Here is a 22,278-nt window from a genome sequence, read left to right as displayed (position 1 = left end):
CTTTTTTCTTATCTACTTACACAACGTACCACACATGCTGCTAATGCTAACACCAAAGTTGACTGCTGGGTTAGGGTTAACCTCTGGCTTTTATCCACAGTTCATCCACTGAAACAAATTGAGCTTGGATTCTGACCGATGAAATGTAATGCAGTGATTTTTAATTAGGCCTAAGGTATTATAAAAAACATACTGTTAAATAACTCTTTCCAGTTTGGTTGTTAGTCAAATCTTCACCATCTCGAAACACAAGTTGGGAATGCACTGGAAAAATATGTTGAAAGGTGATTGATGTAAGTAGCATTTATCTTGATTTTAGTATATTTTTGACTTTCCTAAAATGAGATTTGCAAATGGAACAAGTATGTGTTTGTTACTATTTCAAGTGTAATAATATTTTTTTTCTCATTTAAAGTTGGAAAATGCTATTAAATAAAACAATATATTTCATGCATATTCCATTAGAAATTGTCCTTTAAACTAGTCAAAATATACTCAAAACATGATAAATACTACTTACTTCAAGCACTTAACTTATTTTTGATGTTTTATTCTAGGCGCAAACAACATTGTTCTGTAAGACTGATATTCAGGCATACTAAACTCTCCTGTGCTCCTGGAGAACTCTATTACTTTGGTAGAAGTTCACGTTTCATAATAAGTAAGAACATCAGAGTAATGCAGAAGAAACTTGGAATAACAAGCTTCACACAGCAAGATCAGAGTATCAAACCATGAAGCTTCCTGCTGCAGGGCAATGTGCCATTTTAGTTTGTATTTGCCTTACTTGTATTTATTAATCCAGGTAAGAACGCACTGATGTTGTGACCCTTTTTCAACAGTGACCTTGGACACATAGTATAAAAATAATATTTAATTTACACATCTATACTTAACAAGAGTGGGACGGTTTAGACTTTTCATGTTTGGAGCTGTTTAAATGTGTAAATGTAAATACACCTTACAGTCTTGTTGAATATTTTAATATTCTATATTCAAAAGTAATCAATAGTTGAATTTTAATAAAACCAAATAAAGTTGAATTCTTAATGTATTAGTCAAACTCAAACTATTTCTGTTAAAATCTAAACAGACAAAATGAAGACTATAAAATTCATATTGAAACAAGAAAAATCTGCCTTTTTGATTATTAAAAAATCAGCACAATTTCAGTTATTGAGACACCTTATTGCCTTAATTATAACATATTCCAACACTCCACCACAAATGACGACGCGTGAGAAAGTGTAGTACAAATGACGACGCGTGAGAAAGTGTAGTGCAAAACATTGAAGACGATCTTTATTGTTCACAGTTAAACACAAGCCGCTGCTTTTAAGAACTCCTTTTCCCCCCGTTTGTAGTCCCAGATATTCCCGCCGTCGCTCCGTCTGCCGCCGGTCGCCTTGACGTTGTGCTGATTGTACCTTCAGTCCCGGTTTTTCTGCGTGTTACTACGGTTGGCATTTTAAAGTGGATTGTTGAACATGCTGTAGTTAGCGAAAAGGCAGGGGTAGAAATGACAGGAAGTGCTCCCAGTGGACAACAGGATTCGGAGTTAGACACTTAAACCTGGGGGGAATGTGCGCCAAAGGTTGTGTTCTGATATCTCCGCGTAAAAAGTGAATAAAGTCTGGGTTTGGAGACTGTTAGACGCAAAAACAAGCAAAATTGGCAAAATAAATATCAGTGAAATATTGCTTTTTTACGTGCAGTAGCATAGGAGTGTATTCTTTTCCATTTTTTAAAAGAGTAATTTAGTGACAACAACTGGATCTCTGCTTGTTGACGTTAGCTAGGAAAGACGTGAAGTATGGATCTACTTTTTACAGTTTTACATTAGATATTAAAGGTGCACAATGTATGTCAATGTTTTTGGCATTATTTCTATACCAATATTCAGTAACTATTTAGCAATGCGTCAGGAATGTGCTAAAATGTGCCTCTAAATGTCTTGATTGAGGGTCAAGATCTGCACAAAAGTTGAACGGATTAAAAAGTGAATACAAAAAGTGCAGAAATATCACATTTTTTAGATCATTTTGAACAGAATAGAAAGTATATCGTCTATAACATGTTTGGTGAAGTGCCCACCACGTTCTTGTCTACATTAGGATGTTATTGGTCCGTCTGGAATGTTGCACCGTGCGGCATTAAAGTTTCCCATCAAGCAAGTCCTTTTTTCAGCATCTTGCCTTTAAACTAGACAAGATGAATAACATACATTCCAGGCACGTCACGCTGTAAACCTTCAGTCGATTAATCGGTTGATTATCCCGTCTTAATCAACCAAACATGGTGCTGGTTTATTCATTATTTGATTTAGATGCTAAGTATTTGAATGGGATAAGCACTAGTTATTCATTTATGAACTTATAAAGAATTTACAATTGTGTGTAGATGGCTTACAATAGGTTATAAATGTTAATAAGCCATTAACGAAAACAAGTGTTATTGAAGGTAAAAAGAGCAGGAATACAACGTTTAATTAATTATTTTAATATATAACCAGGAAATAAATGCTATTAAGTGCTAATGAACAAATAACTAGTGCTTAATAACATCTCATAGTTTACTAAAATAAAATCATATCTTTAAGCGATAAAGAGTTTCAGTTGACTGGCAGGGCATGTTTTTTGTCAGACACAGTGCAACTTTTAAGTATAAAAAATCAAAACATATTTGCAGCGTCTCCACATCAAAATATGTGGAATGTTTTGGAAAAGCGATAAGCCTAAGAAAATAACCCAACGATAATGACATAAACTACAATTTAATACACACATTCCGGGCATTTAGAAAAGTGGATTCTGTGAAATGACGGCAAACATCCGAAAAGCTGCTCGTGTTGTTTGCGTGTTTACAGTGGCCGAGAGCAGCGTTTATGTCGGAATGCAGCAGACAACACGCCCGTTTGCCAGGATCGTGAGGTTTTTTTTAAACGATTCAGCGGTGCGGACCTGGCTGCTTCTTTTGTTTTTTTGGAAGAGGAAGGCGGAAAATCTCGCCGTCTGCTAGCGCTAAATCTAAATAAATAAATCCGGCGCGATCCAGGTTGGTGTGTTTTTTAAAATTGGAGATTATTCCGTTTGGGCAAACACAGCGTTTAAAAGAAAGGCTTGTACAGTTTAAATAAGCTTGTGCGGGGATGAAAACATGTGTGACGAGTAAACATATGCAAAATAGCTGGAGTTTGCCTGGTATCGTAAGCTAGAATTAAGCAGCAGACGTAATAGTTTTGGTAAACAATGGAAAAGTGAAATAAAAATGTGCGCAGTTCATAGATATTTTGAAGCATTGGATTAAAAATCAATTGACCAAACTAAACTGGAGATGCTAAAACTGTAATGGCGCGTTACAAGATTACCTTTGTCAAGTGGAGTTACTAAAATGTACGTCTTTAAATTAAGTAAATGTCAAATAAATGAGAATTTTTAAATGGCGACTGGTGTTGAGCTTGACAAATGTCTGATACTAAGCCTATAACAAGATTTAATTTTTTTTTTTGGTGGTGTCATCATTGCTAATCTGTTAATAATGCTTAAATTTATGTGAAAAATAAATTCATAGATTATAATTGATGTACTATTAAAAAAATAAAATAAAAGAGAACGCTGTTAAATTTTCTTTACTTTGCATATATTATTCTTATCCAGTAATTTGAGATGTGGTAAAATAGCAGTAAATAGCCCCAGAATAGTGATATCGTATTGATTTTAAAGTTAGCACATAAGCTAACGTTAGCAAAACAAGCCTATTCTTGAACTGTAAAAAATAGCTTTAGCTTCTTCACTGGTGATAGTTACATATAACATTCTTTGGGGAGAATGAATGAGCACAACTGGACAAAAAAAATCTTAATCCTGTTGTCCACTTTGAGGAATGATACAAATAACACTGAATTGCTGACGTTACACTTGTAGCTCAATTGTAGCCACCTTTGTCCAAAAAAATAAAATAAAAGGTCTGTCCCCGTCGTTACCGGATTTGGATCTCGCACCGATTTGGATTTTTTGAAAAGTTTAAGTATTATCTCCCTCCTATGTGGCGTTGAGAAGTGATATTTGTATTTAATGTTATCAGTCCTGTGTCATTGCTCATTCGTCCGGCGGAAAAGGTTTCAACGGAAATCAAGACGATAACTGGCAATATCAAAAACGGGCTCGAAGCTGTCGCTGATAACCGATATTTAAATTTGAAAATCTGTAGCATGGCCCACAAATTGAAGTAAAAATCCCAAATTGAGCTGTTCGCTTTAGTAAAAATAACCACAGTATTCATCTGGGATATAAACTGATTGTGTAGTCATACAGACGTATTGTTTTGCCCAATTCTTCTTTATTTAGTTTGTTCATAAAGACAAACCTAACACACTGAGGACAAACTGGGAATGATGCACAGATTGGGGGAAAATATGTGCCTTTTTGATCTATACCCTCAGTTACCAATACTCGAACCGATATATCACTCATTTCGAGTTTGAGCAGGAGCATTTATTCTCTCCTGAGCTCTGATTGGTCCAGCCCAAAGGGAGGAGTTATAACTGAAACCTGCCCTTGTTTACAAGTCTGACGGTTTCACACTTGGAGCATGTTTCTATTGAGGTCTGGCCACCTCCTCCTCACAGCTGTCAAGTGCTGCATGAGTATTTGACTGGTTTGATTTCTACCAGGGTTTAATGAGGCTATTGTAGACTGAGGGGAGGTTGTATAACAGACCTTTTCTTTTTAAATACAGGTTTCTGTCTGTAACTGCTAAACCAGGGCTCAGACAGTGACTACCTTTGAAACCTTTTCTACCATCGAATGCAAAGTATCATTATTTATCAAAGATGCTGTACCTGATTTTTACGGTCTGAAAAAAATGTTAAAAAGTTCATAATAGCTCATTAAGTTTGGATTGTATCAATCCAAACTCAATCCTCACTTTCCGAATGCGTTCTGAGCATCATAATTATTCACTGCGAAGAGTCTTTAAATACTTTTCACAGCTTTGAGAGGCCGTCATGGTAAAGCTAACAACAACTTGCATGCTAAAAGCGCATTTCCTGGTTTTCGGAGGATAAAACACTTCTATAATTAGATGCAGAACGCACTCAAAGGCATAATTTATACCCCAAAAGCTGGTTTGACAATATATCTGTACTAATGGCACTATTACTCACTCTGTAAGTGAGTAATAGTAATAATAATAGTAACATAATTGTATCTGAACTGAAGCCACATGATACGGACATTGAATTGGAGTATTTAACTGTGCAAATGAAATGGAAAAGACGGCTAAAATTACATCTGACCAAGTAGTGTTACCGCAGCAACTTGTGCAAAAGTATACGGACATGCGCAATTCAAAATAAAATATCCAAATCGGGCTGATCGAAATCGGGGAACGACACCCCCCATGTCAAGTTTTAACTGTGCTCATGATGCGTTTCGTTATAGTCCATGATCTTTAGCTCCTGTTGCCGGGGACGACCGCCAGGCCCGCGCCCCCCCGCCGCTGCCTTTCTCCGCGGGCTCTCGTGGCTCCCAGCTCTGGGCCGGGCCTGCTCCGACGACGCGCACTCTTTGGCGGAGGCTGCGGCGGGCGTGTTGGGTCTGGGGGTTTCTCCGGGACAGGGCGGCTCCACGCACATGTCAGTCTTCAAACCGTGCGCCAGGCCGGAGAGGCGCGGCTGCGACGGGGGGCCCTGCTCGTCGTCGCACTGGCTCTCGCTCTTGTTACGGAAGAGCTCGCGCGCCCTCATGCCCAGGAAGCTTTTGGCGCTGGGGTACGAGCCGACGGTGGGGGGGGCGTCGGCGTGCGTGCAGGACAGCGACGAGGGCTCCACCAGCAGAGGCGGAGGGGCGCGGTGGTGGTGGTGGTGGTACCGGCGGTGGAGAGAGGGGTCCTGGCTGCCGTTCATGGAGCTGGACAGGGCGCCGGAAGAGGCGGCGGCGCTGGAGGGTAAAGTGCTGCCGTTGCCTCTCGGGGTGTCGTGCGGATGTTGGGGAGCGGTTTCCTCCAGGCCGCGGATCTGACCTGGTCGCTCGGGCGCCGCGACACTGGGAAGTGCGAGGAAAAATGTCAAAGGAAAGTAGAGACACAATTATTACGCATTATTTGTAATGTTACTGGCCTTTAAATGTGCTCGAATGTCTCTGCTTTGGAATCTCATGTTTTAGAACTTTAAAAAACTTGTCTTCTAAAACCACACCTGCTTTCATTCATAAAGATTGTTTATCTTTTTGTAGTATTATTATTTGTTTGTATTATTATGCATCTTTTCCATGTGTGCAGGAAAGAAACGTTTTAGCAGTGTTGTTGCGCTTACCCGGCGCCAGCAGGAGTCTGTTTGGCTGCGCTGCCCTCTAGTGTCGCTTTGGAGCAGGTGCTGGTGGGCGTGTCCATCTCCACCCGGCTGTAGAGCTGCAGGAGTTCAGTCTGAAGGAGCTGAGAGATCCTCCTCTGAGCCTGGTACCTGCTGTCCGAGGCCTGCAGCTCAGCCCTACAGTAGGATCAAATGAAAAAGTTTGTATTGTAAACTTAAAAAAAAAAAAAAAAGTAAATTTCAAATGTATAATCAGGCAAAAAAAAAACATTTCATTCAAATTAGTCTAGATTTATGTCTAACTTCCATATGTTAGTGCAATATGAACCATCTTGAACTCTGAGGACCTTTTAAAGTGAATTATATAATGATTGTAGCCATGTTTTTGTGTTGTTTATGACTTTATTGCATCTTTGACTGTTCTCTAAAGCAATTTGAATTTGCGCTTTACAAATAAACTTGCATTACCTGTATAATACAAGAGAGAAATCAAAAGATCATAAATAATAATGAAAATTATTATGTAATCTGCTTCTTATTGCTTCAGGTCTTCTCCTAAATTATATAAAGGATAATTATTAATATATGCTGTTCAAAAACATCTAATGCAATATGTGCATTTTATTTCAATTGATTCAAATAAGTATCGCCTGTTAAACCAAAGTCGGCAAAAATCTGTGGGGAACAATGGCCATAAAGAAACTGAATAGTGACAAAAAAAGACTAAAAAGACTAAAGAAAAAGACTACAGTACTTCAAAAATCTAACCCTTGCTAGTTGTAGTTGTTCTTCTACAGTCTAGTTATCCGATGCTAACAAGATGTCATTAAAGTATTATAGTTAACTTTGAACTCTGACGTGTGTTTACATTCCTGAGAGAAATGTGATCATCAAAAACACCTAGTGACAAGTGTCAAATTGTGGATTTTTTTTTGTATTTGAGAGAAAAAGTACAATGAAAAATTAAATCATAAATAATAAAATAAAACAGTTTTTGACACACTGTTTATTATATATATATAATTTATTTTATCTTGTATACATAGTTAGATATTATTAGTATATATTTAGTATTTAGTGTTATTTGTCCAGTCTATGTCTCTTATGTTGAATGAGGTTAATTCATTAGTATATACTGCATTTGTTACTGTTACATATACTGTTAGCTTTGTATGTCTTTAATCTCCTTTTGTCTTCTTATTTTGGAAGGAAGGTGCGTGTTTGTCGACTCTCTTTAACCTTGCCTTATCTGAACAGAGCATCCGTGCAAATGACAAATAAAAACAATTAAATATGAAGAAAAAAAATAAATCAGACTCCTCATATGTTTAAAAGCCATTTCAATCATCAGATAATGGTCAGATGTTTGGCTCTGACCTTGCTTGTCCTTTGACGTCCTCTAAGAACTTCTTCTGCTCTGCGATGAGGTGCTCCTTCTTGGTGAGCAGCGCCTCCAGCTCCGACACCCTCTGCTGCGTGGCCTCCAGCTTCTGTCCCTGCTGCAGCAGACTGTGCCTCAGCGCCTCCACCTCTCTGCCACACGACGCCGCCAGCATCTGGGTCTCCTGCGGCGACGGAGAACATTAGCACACGGAGCAAGCTCGCTCATTAGACGGGCTTCCAGCTACAGAGCTACAGAGCTACAGAGCTACAGAGCTACAGAGCTACAGAGCTACAGAGCGTGGACTCCACTTACACATGTTTTAAGGGCTCAAAGCGATGTTAGGCACAGGTGTTCAGCTGAACTTTCGTCTACCTGTGCACTATGTTCCAAGCAACTGGGAACTGGGATTCTCTCAACTCTGATTTTGGGAAAAAGGGCCTGAACGCCGCTCCAACTGGTCATTTCTACTTGTGAACTTGAGATGGTTAAGAGACTTCACTAATGAGATCAACTGAAAATGTGGATTTGAGAGATTAACCGCCACATAATCGATGTAAAAATATTTTTGCAAGTTAAATCCGATAATATTCTGTTATTTAACACATGTGAGATATTCATACAACTTTTACAACTCGTTAGCAAACGCAAATACGAGTTAATTCAGCTGAACGGAACTTGTAACGTTCAAGTGGGAAATAACACATTCCAGTGACATGGAACCAGTGCTGGGAAGTAACTGAAAATTAGCACTCTGAATATGTATTCCAGTGCAGTAACTCTTTCATTTGGCATCATTCAGAATGCAGTTACTTTACTAAAATCAGATGAGACATAAAAGGTATTTGGGCAGAAAACACAGCTTATAGTGAGAGAATGTGGGCTTTGTCTTTCATAATTAGCTATTAAGGTTCTCTTATCTTATAAATAAATGCATATCAAACAGTGAATAAAAGACAAAGCCTGTTTTTCATATGTTTTCACTCTATAATATGAAGCAACTCAATGTAAAAGTGTAGCAAGTATTCAGAATACAGTTATTGTATTCAGTACTATTAGGACCACGAATGAAAGATGTTTAGGTCCAAATACAGTTGAATATAGACTGATGCATGTTTCGTTCTTGTATTCCTGTTTTAAATTTTAAATTTAAACCTTTTTTTTTCAGTAAAAATTACTGGTTGGATGTCAAATTATAATTACGATTGTGTTATGTAACATGCTGGCTGCAGTTTGGGATGTCAAGATCATTTGCTTAATTGATCATGATAAAAATAGTATGTCATTCAAAAGTAAGGCTTTTTTATGTCCGTTTAAGTCACATTATCTACTTCATTCAGAAAGTTTTATTTAATAAAACTGGCCACATACCAGAGCCTCAAATGTAGAGAAATATACTGGTAGATCTATTTGACAGTAAGAGTGATTTAAGGAGTATACAGTTGTTTGGTCATATTGTCTTATTTAGTGAATATATTATTTTAGTTTATTTGGGCTTTTGTCATCGTCATCCTCCTCCTCCTCAACATCATAAACAAGTACTATGTATTTTGGTGGATATATTAAAATGTTGTAATCACTCAGGCACAGATAAGAGCTTTAACCCTCATAACGACTGTGCCTCAAACAGACACTGTACCGCCGATAGAATGACATCACACAATGTCATTTGTTGACCCGCCCCTCTTCAGATGAGGCCTGATCTAAACGTGACCCGCCCCTCTTCAGATGAGGCCTGATCTAAACGTGACCCGCCCCTCTTCAGACGAGGCCTGATCTAAACGTGACCCGCCCCTCTTCAGACGCGGCCTGATCTAAACGTGACACGCCCCTCTTCAGACGAGGCCTGATCTAAACGTGACCCGCCCCTCTTCAGACGAGGCCTGATCTAAACGTGACCCGCCCCTCTTCAGACGAGGCCTGATCTAAACGTGACCCGCCCCTCTTCAGACGAGGCCTGATCTAAACGTGACCCGCCCCTCTTCAGACGCGGCCTGATCTAAACGTGACACGCCCCTCTTCAGACGAGGCCTGATCTAAACGTGACCCGCCCCTCTTCAGACGAGGCCTGATCTAAACGTGACCCGCCCCTCTTCAGACGAGGCCTGATCTAAACGTGACCCGCCCCTCTTCAGACGAGGCCTGATCTAAACGTGACCCGCCCCTCTTCAGACGAGGCCTGATCTAAACGTGACCCGCCCCTCTTCAGACGAGGCCTGATCTAAACGTGACCCGCCCCTCTTCAGACGAGGCCTGATCTAAACGTGACCCGCCCCTCTTCAGACGAGGCCTGATCTAAACGTGACCCGCCCCTCTTCAGACGAGGCCTGATCTAAACGTGACCCGCCCCTCTTCAGACGAGGCCTGATCTAAACGTGACCCGCCCCTCTTCAGACGAGGCCTGATCTAAACGTGACCCGCCCCTCTTCAGACGAGGCCTGATCTAAACGTGACACGCCCCTCTTCAGACGAGGCCTGATCTAAACGTGACACGCCCCTCTTCAGACGAGGCCTGATCTAAACGTGACCCGCCCCTCTTCAGACGAGGCCTGATCTAAACGTGACCCGCCCCTCTTCAGACGTGGCCTGATCTAAACGTGACCCGCCCCTCTTCAGACGAGGCCTGATCTAAACGTGACCCGCCCCTCTTCAGACGAGGCCTGATCTAAACGTGACCCGCCCCTCTTCAGACGAGGCCTGATCTAAACGTGACCCGCCCCTCTTCAGACGAGGCCTGATCTAAACGTGACCCGCCCCTCTTCAGACGAGGCCTGATCTAAACGTGACCCGCCCCTCTTCAGACGAGGCCTGATCTAAACGTGACCCGCCCCTCTTCAGACGAGGCCTGATCTAAACGTGACCCGCCCCTCTTCAGACGAGGCCTGATCTAAACGTGACCCGCCCCTCTTCAGACGAGGCCTGATCTAAACGTGACCCGCCCCTCTTCAGACGAGGCCTGATCTAAACGTGACCCGCCCCTCTTCAGACGAGGCCTGATCTAAACGTGACCCGCCCCTCTTCAGACGAGGCCTGATCTAAACGTGACCCGCCCCTCTTCAGACGAGGCCTGATCTAAACGTGACCCGCCCCTCTTCAGACGAGGCCTGATCTAAACGTGACCCGCCCCTCTTCAGACGAGGCCTGATCTAAACGTGACCCGCCCCTCTTCAGACGAGGCCTGATCTAAACGTGACCCGCCCCTCTTCAGACGAGGCCTGATCTAAACGTGACCCGCCCCTCTTCAGACGAGGCCTGATCTAAACGTGACCCGCCCCTCTTCAGACGAGGCCTGATCTAAACGTGACCCGCCCCTCTTCAGACGAGGCCTGATCTAAACGTGACCCGCCCCTCTTCAGACGAGGCCTGATCTAAACGTGACCCGCCCCTCTTCAGACGAGGCCTGATCTAAACGTGACCCGCCCCTCTTCAGACGAGGCCTGATCTAAACGTGACCCGCCCCTCTTCAGACGAGGCCTGATCTAAACGTGACCCGCCCCTCTTCAGACGAGGCCTGATCTAAACGTGACCCGCCCCTCTTCAGACGAGGCCTGATCTAAACGTGACCCGCCCCTCTTCAGACGAGGCCTGATCTAAACGTGACCCGCCCCTCTTCAGACGAGGCCTGATCTAAACGTGACCCGCCCCTCTTCAGACGAGGCCTGATCTAAACGTGACCCGCCCCTCTTCAGACGAGGCCTGATCTAAACGTGACCCGCCCCTCTTCAGACGAGGCCTGATCTAAACGTGACCCGCCCCTCTTCAGACGAGGCCTGATCTAAACGTGACCCGCCCCTCTTCAGACGAGGCCTGATCTAAACGTGACCCGCCCCTCTTCAGACGAGGCCTGATCTAAACGTGACCCGCCCCTCTTCAGACGAGGCCTGATCTAAACGTGACCCGCCCCTCTTCAGACGAGGCCTGATCTAAACGTGACCCGCCCCTCTTCAGACGAGGCCTGATCTAAACGTGACCCGCCCCTCTTCAGACGAGGCCTGATCTAAACGTGACCCGCCCCTCTTCAGACGAGGCCTGATCTAAACGTGACCCGCCCCTCTTCAGACGAGGCCTGATCTAAACGTGACCCGCCCCTCTTCAGACGAGGCCTGATCTAAACGTGACCCGCCCCTCTTCAGACGAGGCCTGATCTAAACGTGACCCGCCCCTCTTCAGACGAGGCCTGATCTAAACGTGACCCGCCCCTCTTCAGACGAGGCCTGATCTAAACGTGACCCGCCCCTCTTCAGACGAGGCCTGATCTAAACGTGACCCGCCCCTCTTCAGACGAGGCCTGATCTAAACGTGACCCGCCCCTCTTCAGACGAGGCCTGATCTAAACGTGACCCGCCCCTCTTCAGACGAGGCCTGATCTAAACGTGACCCGCCCCTCTTCAGACGAGGCCTGATCTAAACGTGACCCGCCCCTCTTCAGACGAGGCCTGATCTAAACGTGACCCGCCCCTCTTCAGACGAGGCCTGATCTAAACGTGACCCGCCCCTCTTCAGACGAGGCCTGATCTAAACGTGACCCGCCCCTCTTCAGACGAGGCCTGATCTAAACGTGACCCGCCCCTCTTCAGACGAGGCCTGATCTAAACGTGACCCGCCCCTCTTCAGACGAGGCCTGATCTAAACGTGACCCGCCCCTCTTCAGACGAGGCCTGATCTAAACGTGACCCGCCCCTCTTCAGACGAGGCCTGATCTAAACGTGACCCGCCCCTCTTCAGACGAGGCCTGATCTAAACGTGACCCGCCCCTCTTCAGACGAGGCCTGATCTAAACGTGACCCGCCCCTCTTCAGACGAGGCCTGATCTAAACGTGACCCGCCCCTCTTCAGACGAGGCCTGATCTAAACGTGACCCGCCCCTCTTCAGACGAGGCCTGATCTAAACGTGACCCGCCCCTCTTCAGACGAGGCCTGATCTAAACGTGACCCGCCCCTCTTCAGACGAGGCCTGATCTAAACGTGACCCGCCCCTCTTCAGACGAGGCCTGATCTAAACGTGACCCGCCCCTCTTCAGACGAGGCCTGATCTAAACGTGACCCGCCCCTCTTCAGACGAGGCCTGATCTAAACGTGACCCGCCCCTCTTCAGACGAGGCCTGATCTAAACGTGACCCGCCCCTCTTCAGACGAGGCCTGATCTAAACGTGACCCGCCCCTCTTCAGACGAGGCCTGATCTAAACGTGACCCGCCCCTCTTCAGACGAGGCCTGATCTAAACGTGACCCGCCCCTCTTCAGACGAGGCCTGATCTAAACGTGACCCGCCCCTCTTCAGACGAGGCCTGATCTAAACGTGACCCGCCCCTCTTCAGACGAGGCCTGATCTAAACGTGACCCGCCCCTCTTCAGACGAGGCCTGATCTAAACGTGACCCGCCCCTCTTCAGACGAGGCCTGATCTAAACGTGACCCGCCCCTCTTCAGACGAGGCCTGATCTAAACGTGACCCGCCCCTCTTCAGACGAGGCCTGATCTAAACGTGACCCGCCCCTCTTCAGACGAGGCCTGATCTAAACGTGACCCGCCCCTCTTCAGACGAGGCCTGATCTAAACGTGACCCGCCCCTCTTCAGACGAGGCCTGATCTAAACGTGACCCGCCCCTCTTCAGACGAGGCCTGATCTAAACGTGACCCGCCCCTCTTCAGACGAGGCCTGATCTAAACGTGACCCGCCCCTCTTCAGACGAGGCCTGATCTAAACGTGACCCGCCCCTCTTCAGACGAGGCCTGATCTAAACGTGACCCGCCCCTCTTCAGACGAGGCCTGATCTAAACGTGACCCGCCCCTCTTCAGACGAGGCCTGATCTAAACGTGACCCGCCCCTCTTCAGACGAGGCCTGATCTAAACGTGACCCGCCCCTCTTCAGACGAGGCCTGATCTAAACGTGACCCGCCCCTCTTCAGACGAGGCCTGATCTAAACGTGACCCGCCCCTCTTCAGACGAGGCCTGATCTAAACGTGACCCGCCCCTCTTCAGACGAGGCCTGATCTAAACGTGACCCGCCCCTCTTCAGACGAGGCCTGATCTAAACGTGACCCGCCCCTCTTCAGACGAGGCCTGATCTAAACGTGACCCGCCCCTCTTCAGACGAGGCCTGATCTAAACGTGACCCGCCCCTCTTCAGACGAGGCCTGATCTAAACGTGACCCGCCCCTCTTCAGACGAGGCCTGATCTAAACGTGACCCGCCCCTCTTCAGACGAGGCCTGATCTAAACGTGACCCGCCCCTCTTCAGACGAGGCCTGATCTAAACGTGACCCGCCCCTCTTCAGACGAGGCCTGATCTAAACGTGACCCGCCCCTCTTCAGACGAGGCCTGATCTAAACGTGACCCGCCCCTCTTCAGACGAGGCCTGATCTAAACGTGACCCGCCCCTCTTCAGACGAGGCCTGATCTAAACGTGACCCGCCCCTCTTCAGACGAGGCCTGATCTAAACGTGACCCGCCCCTCTTCAGACGAGGCCTGATCTAAACGTGACCCGCCCCTCTTCAGACGAGGCCTGATCTAAACGTGACCCGCCCCTCTTCAGACGAGGCCTGATCTAAACGTGACCCGCCCCTCTTCAGACGAGGCCTGATCTAAACGTGACCCGCCCCTCTTCAGACGAGGCCTGATCTAAACGTGACCCGCCCCTCTTCAGACGAGGCCTGATCTAAACGTGACCCGCCCCTCTTCAGACGAGGCCTGATCTAAACGTGACCCGCCCCTCTTCAGACGAGGCCTGATCTAAACGTGACCCGCCCCTCTTCAGACGAGGCCTGATCTAAACGTGACCCGCCCCTCTTCAGACGAGGCCTGATCTAAACGTGACCCGCCCCTCTTCAGACGAGGCCTGATCTAAACGTGACCCGCCCCTCTTCAGACGAGGCCTGATCTAAACGTGACCCGCCCCTCTTCAGACGAGGCCTGATCTAAACGTGACCCGCCCCTCTTCAGACGAGGCCTGATCTAAACGTGACCCGCCCCTCTTCAGACGAGGCCTGATCTAAACGTGACCCGCCCCTCTTCAGACGAGGCCTGATCTAAACGTGACCCGCCCCTCTTCAGACGAGGCCTGATCTAAACGTGACCCGCCCCTCTTCAGACGAGGCCTGATCTAAACGTGACCCGCCCCTCTTCAGACGAGGCCTGATCTAAACGTGACCCGCCCCTCTTCAGACGAGGCCTGATCTAAACGTGACCCGCCCCTCTTCAGACGAGGCCTGATCTAAACGTGACCCGCCCCTCTTCAGACGAGGCCTGATCTAAACGTGACCCGCCCCTCTTCAGACGAGGCCTGATCTAAACGTGACCCGCCCCTCTTCAGACGAGGCCTGATCTAAACGTGACCCGCCCCTCTTCAGACGAGGCCTGATCTAAACGTGACCCGCCCCTCTTCAGACGAGGCCTGATCTAAACGTGACCCGCCCCTCTTCAGACGAGGCCTGATCTAAACGTGACCCGCCCCTCTTCAGACGAGGCCTGATCTAAACGTGACCCGCCCCTCTTCAGACGAGGCCTGATCTAAACGTGACCCGCCCCTCTTCAGACGAGGCCTGATCTAAACGTGACCCGCCCCTCTTCAGACGAGGCCTGATCTAAACGTGACCCGCCCCTCTTCAGACGAGGCCTGATCTAAACGTGACCCGCCCCTCTTCAGACGAGGCCTGATCTAAACGTGACCCGCCCCTCTTCAGACGAGGCCTGATCTAAACGTGACCCGCCCCTCTTCAGACGAGGCCTGATCTAAACGTGACCCGCCCCTCTTCAGACGAGGCCTGATCTAAACGTGACCCGCCCCTCTTCAGACGAGGCCTGATCTAAACGTGACCCGCCCCTCTTCAGACGAGGCCTGATCTAAACGTGACCCGCCCCTCTTCAGACGAGGCCTGATCTAAACGTGACCCGCCCCTCTTCAGACGAGGCCTGATCTAAACGTGACCCGCCCCTCTTCAGACGAGGCCTGATCTAAACGTGACCCGCCCCTCTTCAGACGAGGCCTGATCTAAACGTGACCCGCCCCTCTTCAGACGAGGCCTGATCTAAACGTGACCCGCCCCTCTTCAGACGAGGCCTGATCTAAACGTGACCCGCCCCTCTTCAGACGAGGCCTGATCTAAACGTGACCCGCCCCTCTTCAGACGAGGCCTGATCTAAACGTGACCCGCCCCTCTTCAGACGAGGCCTGATCTAAACGTGACCCGCCCCTCTTCAGACGAGGCCTGATCTAAACGTGACCCGCCCCTCTTCAGACGAGGCCTGATCTAAACGTGACCCGCCCCTCTTCAGACGAGGCCTGATCTAAACGTGACCCGCCCCTCTTCAGACGAGGCCTGATCTAAACGTGACCCGCCCCTCTTCAGACGAGGCCTGATCTAAACGTGACCCGCCCCTCTTCAGACGAGGCCTGATCTAAACGTGACACGCCCCTCTTCAGACGAGGCCTGATCTAAACGTGACCCGCCCCTCTTCAGACGAGGCCTGATCTAAACGTGACCCGCCCCTCTTCAGACGAGGCCTGATCTAAACGTGACCCGCCCCTCTTCAGATGAACGGGCCTGATCTAAAAGTGACCTGCATCACTTCAGCTCAGGGTCGCGTCCCGCTGTGATCGTGTTAGAGGCAGGAGACGTAATGAACAAACTCAATAAGCGCTGCTGTTCTCACATCAACAGTGAGTCCTGTGTGTGTGTGTGTGTGTGTTGCCTCTTGTGTGTGTTGTATCTTTGTGATGTCCCCGTGTGTTGTCCCCATGTGTTGCCTCTCGTGTGTCGTACCTTTGTGTTGCCTTTTGTGTGCGTGTTCTCTCTTGTGTTTGCGTTGCCTCGTGTGTGTTACACCTTTATGTTGCCACTTGTGAGTGTTTCGTACCTGTGTGTTGCCTCTCGTGTGTGTGTCGTACCTGTGTGTTGCCTCTCGTGTGTGTGTCGTACCTTTGTGTTGCCTCTCGTGTGTGTGTCGTACCTTTGTGTTGTCCCCGTGTGTGTGTCGTACCTGTGTGTTGCCATTTGTGTGTGTCGTACCTTTGTGTTGCCTCTCGTGTGTATGTCGTACCTTTGTGTTGCCTCTCGTGTGTGTGTCGTACCTTTGTGTTGCCTCTCGTGTGTGTGTCGTACCTTTGTGTTGCCTCTCGTGTGTGTGTCGTACCTTTGTGTTGTCCCAGTGTGTGTGTGTCGTACCTGTGTGTTGTCCCTGTGTGTGTGTCGTACCTGTGTGTGTGTCGTACCTGTGTGTTGTCCCTGTGTGTGCGTGTCGTACCTTGGTGTTGTCCCCGTGTGTGTGTGTGACGTACCTTTGTGTTGTCCCCGTGTGTGTGTCGTACCTGTGTGTTGTCCCCGTGTGTGTGTCGTACCTGTGTGTTGCCATTTGTGTGTGTCGTACCTTTGTGTTGCCTCTCGTGTGTGTGTCGTACCTTTGTGTTGCCTCTCGTGTGTGTGTCGTACCTTTGTGTTGCCTCTTGTGTGTGTGTCGTACCTTTGTGTTGTCCCTGTGTGTGTGTCGTACCTGTGTGTCGTCCCCGTGTGTGTGTCGTACCTGTGTGTTGTCCCTGTGTGTGTGTCGTACCTTTGTGTTGTCCCTGTGTGTGTGTGTGTCGTACCTTTGTGTTGTACCTGGGTGTGTGTGTGTCGTACCTTTGTGTTGTCCCAGTGTGTGTGTGTCGTACCTTTGTGTTGTCCCCGTGTGTGTGGCGTACCTGTGTGTTGTCCCTGTGTGTGTGTCGTACCTGTGTGTTGTCCCTGTGTGTGTGTGTGTATGTGTGTCGTACCTTTGTGTTGTCCCCGTGTGTGTGTCGTACCTGTGTGTTGTCCCCGTGTGTGTGTCGTACCTGTGTGTTGTCCCTGTGTGTGTGTCGTACCTGTGTGTTGTCCCTGTGTGTGTGTGTGTGTATGTGTGTCGTACCTTTGTGTTGTCCCCGTGTGTGTGTCGTACCTGTGTGTTGTCCCTGTGTGTGCGTGTGTGTGTGCGTCGTACCTGTGTGTTGTCCCTGTGTGTGTGTGTGTGTGTGTGTGTCGTACCTGTGTGTGTGTGTCGTACCTGTGTGTGTATGTGTGTATGTGTGTATGTGTGTATGTGTGTGTGTGTGTGTTTGTCTCGTACCTTTGTGTTGTCGGCGCCAGCGTGCTGCAGTTCTTGCCTGGCGAGCGTGTGAGCTTCCCCCAGGAGCAGCAGCTGCTTGTTCAGGAAGCTCATCTGCTGCTGCGTGCTCTCGCTGGTGCTCAGCTGAAGGACACACGAGACACACAATGACGACGGAGGGCAGAGCGGCAATTAGGCAACAAATCAAAGGAGCTGGCCGAGCGCTCGGGAGTCCAGCAGACTGCGGGTTTACTGCTTAATGATCACACGCTGGAGACGAACAAAGGATGCTAAACAGACAAGTCACCGACAGGAAAACTTTCAGCACAAACTAACCTTATCATTAAACATGTTGGGTTCAAAAAGGGAGTATGAGAATATGCAATGTAATACAATTCAATAATTAAATTGATCATTGCAAAAGCAGAAAATGTGGGTATTGCTGGTTATTATAGGGGAATACTCACTCAAGGTCTTAAAGTTTACGTTGTCTTAAATCATTGACCAAACCTTTTTAGTGTTGCTGCTGCTGAATTTACCGTACTCAAAGTCTCAAAGTATCTATCCAAGTATCAATAAAAGCTTAATCTATCTCAGTATCTGTGAAAAGCTTGGATTATACTTCTCACAAGTCAATTCTGCACGGAAAGAGAAGCACAGAGTTCAGCGGAGACAACGTTGGTCATATTTATCGTATGTGCCGCTGATGGTAGAAGTCTGAGCCAGCTGATAGGAAATCCCACTCGTTATTCAGTTTTCCCTGGCGCGGAAAATTGTGTCTGTACGGACGCTGCACGAGGGGGCGTGGCAGCAAAAATCACGACATTTCGCCACAAAAACCTCACAAATGCATTGAACATAAACTGAGATTTAGTGTCTAAGTATCCAAGCATCTATTGAAGTATCCAAGTATCTATCGAAGGTTAGCTATTTGAGTATTTCTCTACGTATCCAAGTATGCAAGTATCCAAATATCCATCCAAGTATCCATCCATCTAAATATGACGCTAGGACAGCACATTTAGAGCAGAATTAGTTTATTTCAATAAGACAACTTTAGTGTAGTGTAATTGCAGGTCTTTGTTCTTGGCTCTACTTCTTTATCTTGAAGTCCTTTTAGATTCAATAGTATCTAAAGTCTTTCCCGGTGTGACAGAGGCAGCTCCTTTTTTTTCAGGGTTTCTCAGTCTGGGTCAGCTCAGGCAATAGAGGCCAGACGAGCCTCAGGGGGCAGTGAAACACCCAGACCCCCTGCCCCGCTGCCCCAAAAATAGAGACACCATCACCACGGCAACCCGCCCCCGGGCCACTGCTGTTGCAATACTGAGGCTGTAAGAGTCGCACCGATCCACAACAACCCATCGCAGACCGCTCGCGACGTCTACAGTTCTGAACATTAACAGGGTCTTCAGTTTAAAGAAATGGGACCAGAGTAAACTTCACTCCCAGATCTGCCCCTTACTTTAATCGTAATCACTGCATTCTTCAATAAATGATAAATGGGTTATTTATTTATTATTATTTTTTGGGTCTTATTTTTATTGTGTGTAGATTTTCTTTGCTTTTGTGGGGAATAAATATAGATTTGAGTGTTGACTAACTAATTAGCTACATGCTAAGTGCTAAGCTAAGTGTTTCAAGCTGCATTTATTTCTCGCAGCTCATGATTTCAAACAATATTGTACATTTAGAAAAGCTGGGTTCATGCTGCTTTATTACGGTTTACTGTTTATGTGTGTAATGTGAGCTGAGCTGCTCGTGGCCGTTACCTTGATGGTCATTTGGTTGAGAAGGTGCCCAGTGTGACAGACTTTATTATTTGATCTCTGAAGCTCCGCCTCCAGCTCGTCCATCCTTTTCTGACACTCTTGCAGTTTGCTCTGGACACAGACACAATTAGTATGTTCGGTTAAATATATTAAAAAAAAATACAAATAAAAAGGTTCAAATATGGTGACTGAAGTATATATACAAATAAAACTGAAAAGGTTTGTTCAGATATGACATTTTGATTCATCACTGCCCCTGTCTTAAAGTCTGTACTAGGGGTACATAGATATATTGGCCCAGTATTTGTATCGGACAATATTCATGTCATTGAGTAATATCGGTATCAGCCAAAAGCACAGAGATCAGTCCGCCGATGTTCTGCCATCGCTTCAGAAACTTCAGAAAATAAGAAAACAACAGCTCGGTGGATAGAGATTGTATTCTAACACAACAGATTGTTATTTAGACTTTAATCCAGTCTTTATTCTGAGCCAAAAGACCCAGAAATTACAAAGATACATACTTTTAAAAGCTCTAGAAAAGTTTTAGACAAAACCTATTTAATAAAACTGACAAAACGATCAGTTTAGACTTGTTTACTCCAAATAACTTTAGTGTGAGAGGTTTAAAGAAGGAAAAGAGAGAATGATCAGACACAGAGTCTGAGGAGAAACTGTCTCTGCAGTTACACCAGGAGGCAGAGCAACATGAACTTGTGCACCATAGAAGACTTTCTGGATGGACTTGTGAACCTTCTGCCTGGACAGAACCTCCTCCGGCCTGGTGAACCAACCTGGAGCTCCTGGTTCTTGGTGTAGTAGTCGTCGCGGCCCTGCTGGAGCTGGCGGATCTGGCTGTGGAGCTGAGTCACCACCTTCTCGCGGTCGTCCCACAGCTGCCTGTACCTCTGCTGCTCCACGTGAAGGCTTTCTCTGAGCGAGGAGATGTCCACGCTCTGGAGGTTCAGCTGGTCCTTCTGCACGCGCACAGTGAACACAACAAACCAAACTGTATTAACTTACAGACGAGACAGAAAAGACAATGAAGGCTCAACCGCGGGCGAACGCATGCAAAGTATAACGAATATTAAAGATCCGGCTGTTCCAATACTGATGATGCTTTGGATTTAAATATCTGCCAATAACTGATACCAAAATTACGGTTTTCCCTCTACGATCTCACAGCAGAAAGAAAGTTTGAATCAATAAATTGTAACAGGCGGGTAATAAACTAGAATTAGGGATGTCAAGGTTATTTGGTTAATCGATAATCATGGTTATTCAGGTCACAATATAAAGGACTAACAATAATAATCGTGACATTCATATGACATTATCATTCAGAGAGTTTGATGTGATAAAGCTGGTCACAAACTGGAGGAAAGGGGATGAGATGAAAATTAAAGAGTGCCAGTGATTGTGAATAATCGTTAAATTGTGAGTTTTTTTTCTCACAATAATCGCAAAACTAAAATTAGATAGTGACATCCCGAACTCAAAATAATAAAAATAATAGTAATACTGTCATAAATAGGGTTATAACTAACAATTATTTTAGTATTCGACAATTGTTTCTATTGTACTTTTTAATAATTCATGTCAGATTTTTTGAACGAACATGTTAAAGTTTATGTTACTAAATGTTGAGCGCAGTACAGTTTTTGGAGTCTATAGTGTGGTCTGACGTTGCTCGTCCTGGCTCGTTACCATGGCGTTGTTCTGCTCCTCCAGCGCTGTGGCGTTGATGATCCTCCGGAGAAGGCGGCGGTTGCGGACGGCGTGTTGCTCCCTCTTGTAGCGCTCGTACAGAAGCTGGTTGTGGAGCAGGAGCAGCTGACTGCGCAGAGTGTGCAGCTCGTCCAGAGGGGCCGATCCTGACGCCACAAATCACACAAACGTTAATAATACACTATTTACTTTATGAATCATCCTTAAACCTTAAGAGTTCAACACAGAATGAGTTGTTTGGTTACCAGTAAAGTCAACTAGATTTCTCTGGTCTAAATTGTATATAGTCTGTACGCTTTTATCACCAAAATTAATAGAAGATAAATGTTTCTACATCAAACTGAGGGTAAAGTGTAATCTAATTAAAATAAAATGATGATCAAAAATGTAGTGAGTTCAAGGGTGTAGTCACTAATAGAAGTCTACAAGTATCTGCATATTAATAATTAGGGCAAGAACAATATATAGTTTTGCAAAATCAATTTACAGTTTAGTTGTAATTGTATCGGACAACATGTAGGACAATACTTTAATAACATCTTGTTGAAAATAAAGCTGCAGAGCTGCTCTGCTTTCACAATTATAGTGACATGACACGCCAAACACACGTTTAAAGGCAGACAAAGCCAGTGTGTTGACATCCTCACTGTTTGTACGAGCTTTGGTGCTGATTGATTAAAAAAGGAAGAAAGCACGTAAGGTATTACAACTGCAGCTTTTTATGATTGAATGTGAACCTGCACTTTTACAAATGACAGACTGATTTACTGTAACTTTAGCACTAGTGGGAACTTGACTTGTGTATTCTATTGAAATCAATTCAGGGAAGAATATTGACGTTCCTAATAATATGGAACATTTTTTTTTACTATTATTATTATGGGTGAAGTATTGCAATACTTAGTAATCGCAATATATCTAAATAATTAATTAATAAGAGACAAAAGTAGTTTTTCCTACTACAATATAATGCCATCTAAAATCCAGCAATTGAATAGGTTTGAAATTATTAGTTCTATGCATTT

At 46.0% G+C, this 22,278-nt stretch overlaps 1 protein-coding gene across 2 annotated transcripts in view; it reads right to left on the bottom strand.

Moving 5' to 3' along the window:
- Nucleotides 1-1,355: 1,355 nt before the first annotated feature.
- Nucleotides 1,356-22,278, bottom strand: part of tsc1b (TSC complex subunit 1b) — a 43,639-nt gene continuing 22,716 nt past the window's right edge. For both annotated transcript variants that reach the window (XM_072453460.1, XM_072453461.1), the window contains exons 16-22: nucleotides 21,233-21,399; nucleotides 20,320-20,502; nucleotides 19,526-19,636; nucleotides 17,778-17,900; nucleotides 7,688-7,875; nucleotides 6,314-6,487; nucleotides 1,356-6,044 (exon numbers count right to left, since the gene is read on the bottom strand). In XM_072453460.1, the coding sequence (XP_072309561.1) occupies nucleotides 5,411-6,044; nucleotides 6,314-6,487; nucleotides 7,688-7,875; nucleotides 17,778-17,900; nucleotides 19,526-19,636; nucleotides 20,320-20,502; nucleotides 21,233-21,399 (1,580 nt within the window). In that variant the 3' untranslated portion in view covers nucleotides 1,356-5,410. The remainder of the gene's footprint in view (nucleotides 6,045-6,313; nucleotides 6,488-7,687; nucleotides 7,876-17,777; nucleotides 17,901-19,525; nucleotides 19,637-20,319; nucleotides 20,503-21,232; nucleotides 21,400-22,278) is intronic.

Source organism: Eucyclogobius newberryi, unplaced genomic scaffold, assembly GCF_026437365.1.
Source record: "Eucyclogobius newberryi isolate DKJ021-1_F unplaced genomic scaffold, fEucNew1.0.hap1 SCAF_2, whole genome shotgun sequence".
Taxonomy (NCBI): Eukaryota; Metazoa; Chordata; class Actinopteri; order Gobiiformes; family Gobiidae; genus Eucyclogobius; species Eucyclogobius newberryi.
This window is presented reverse-complemented; position numbering and strand designations above follow the sequence as displayed.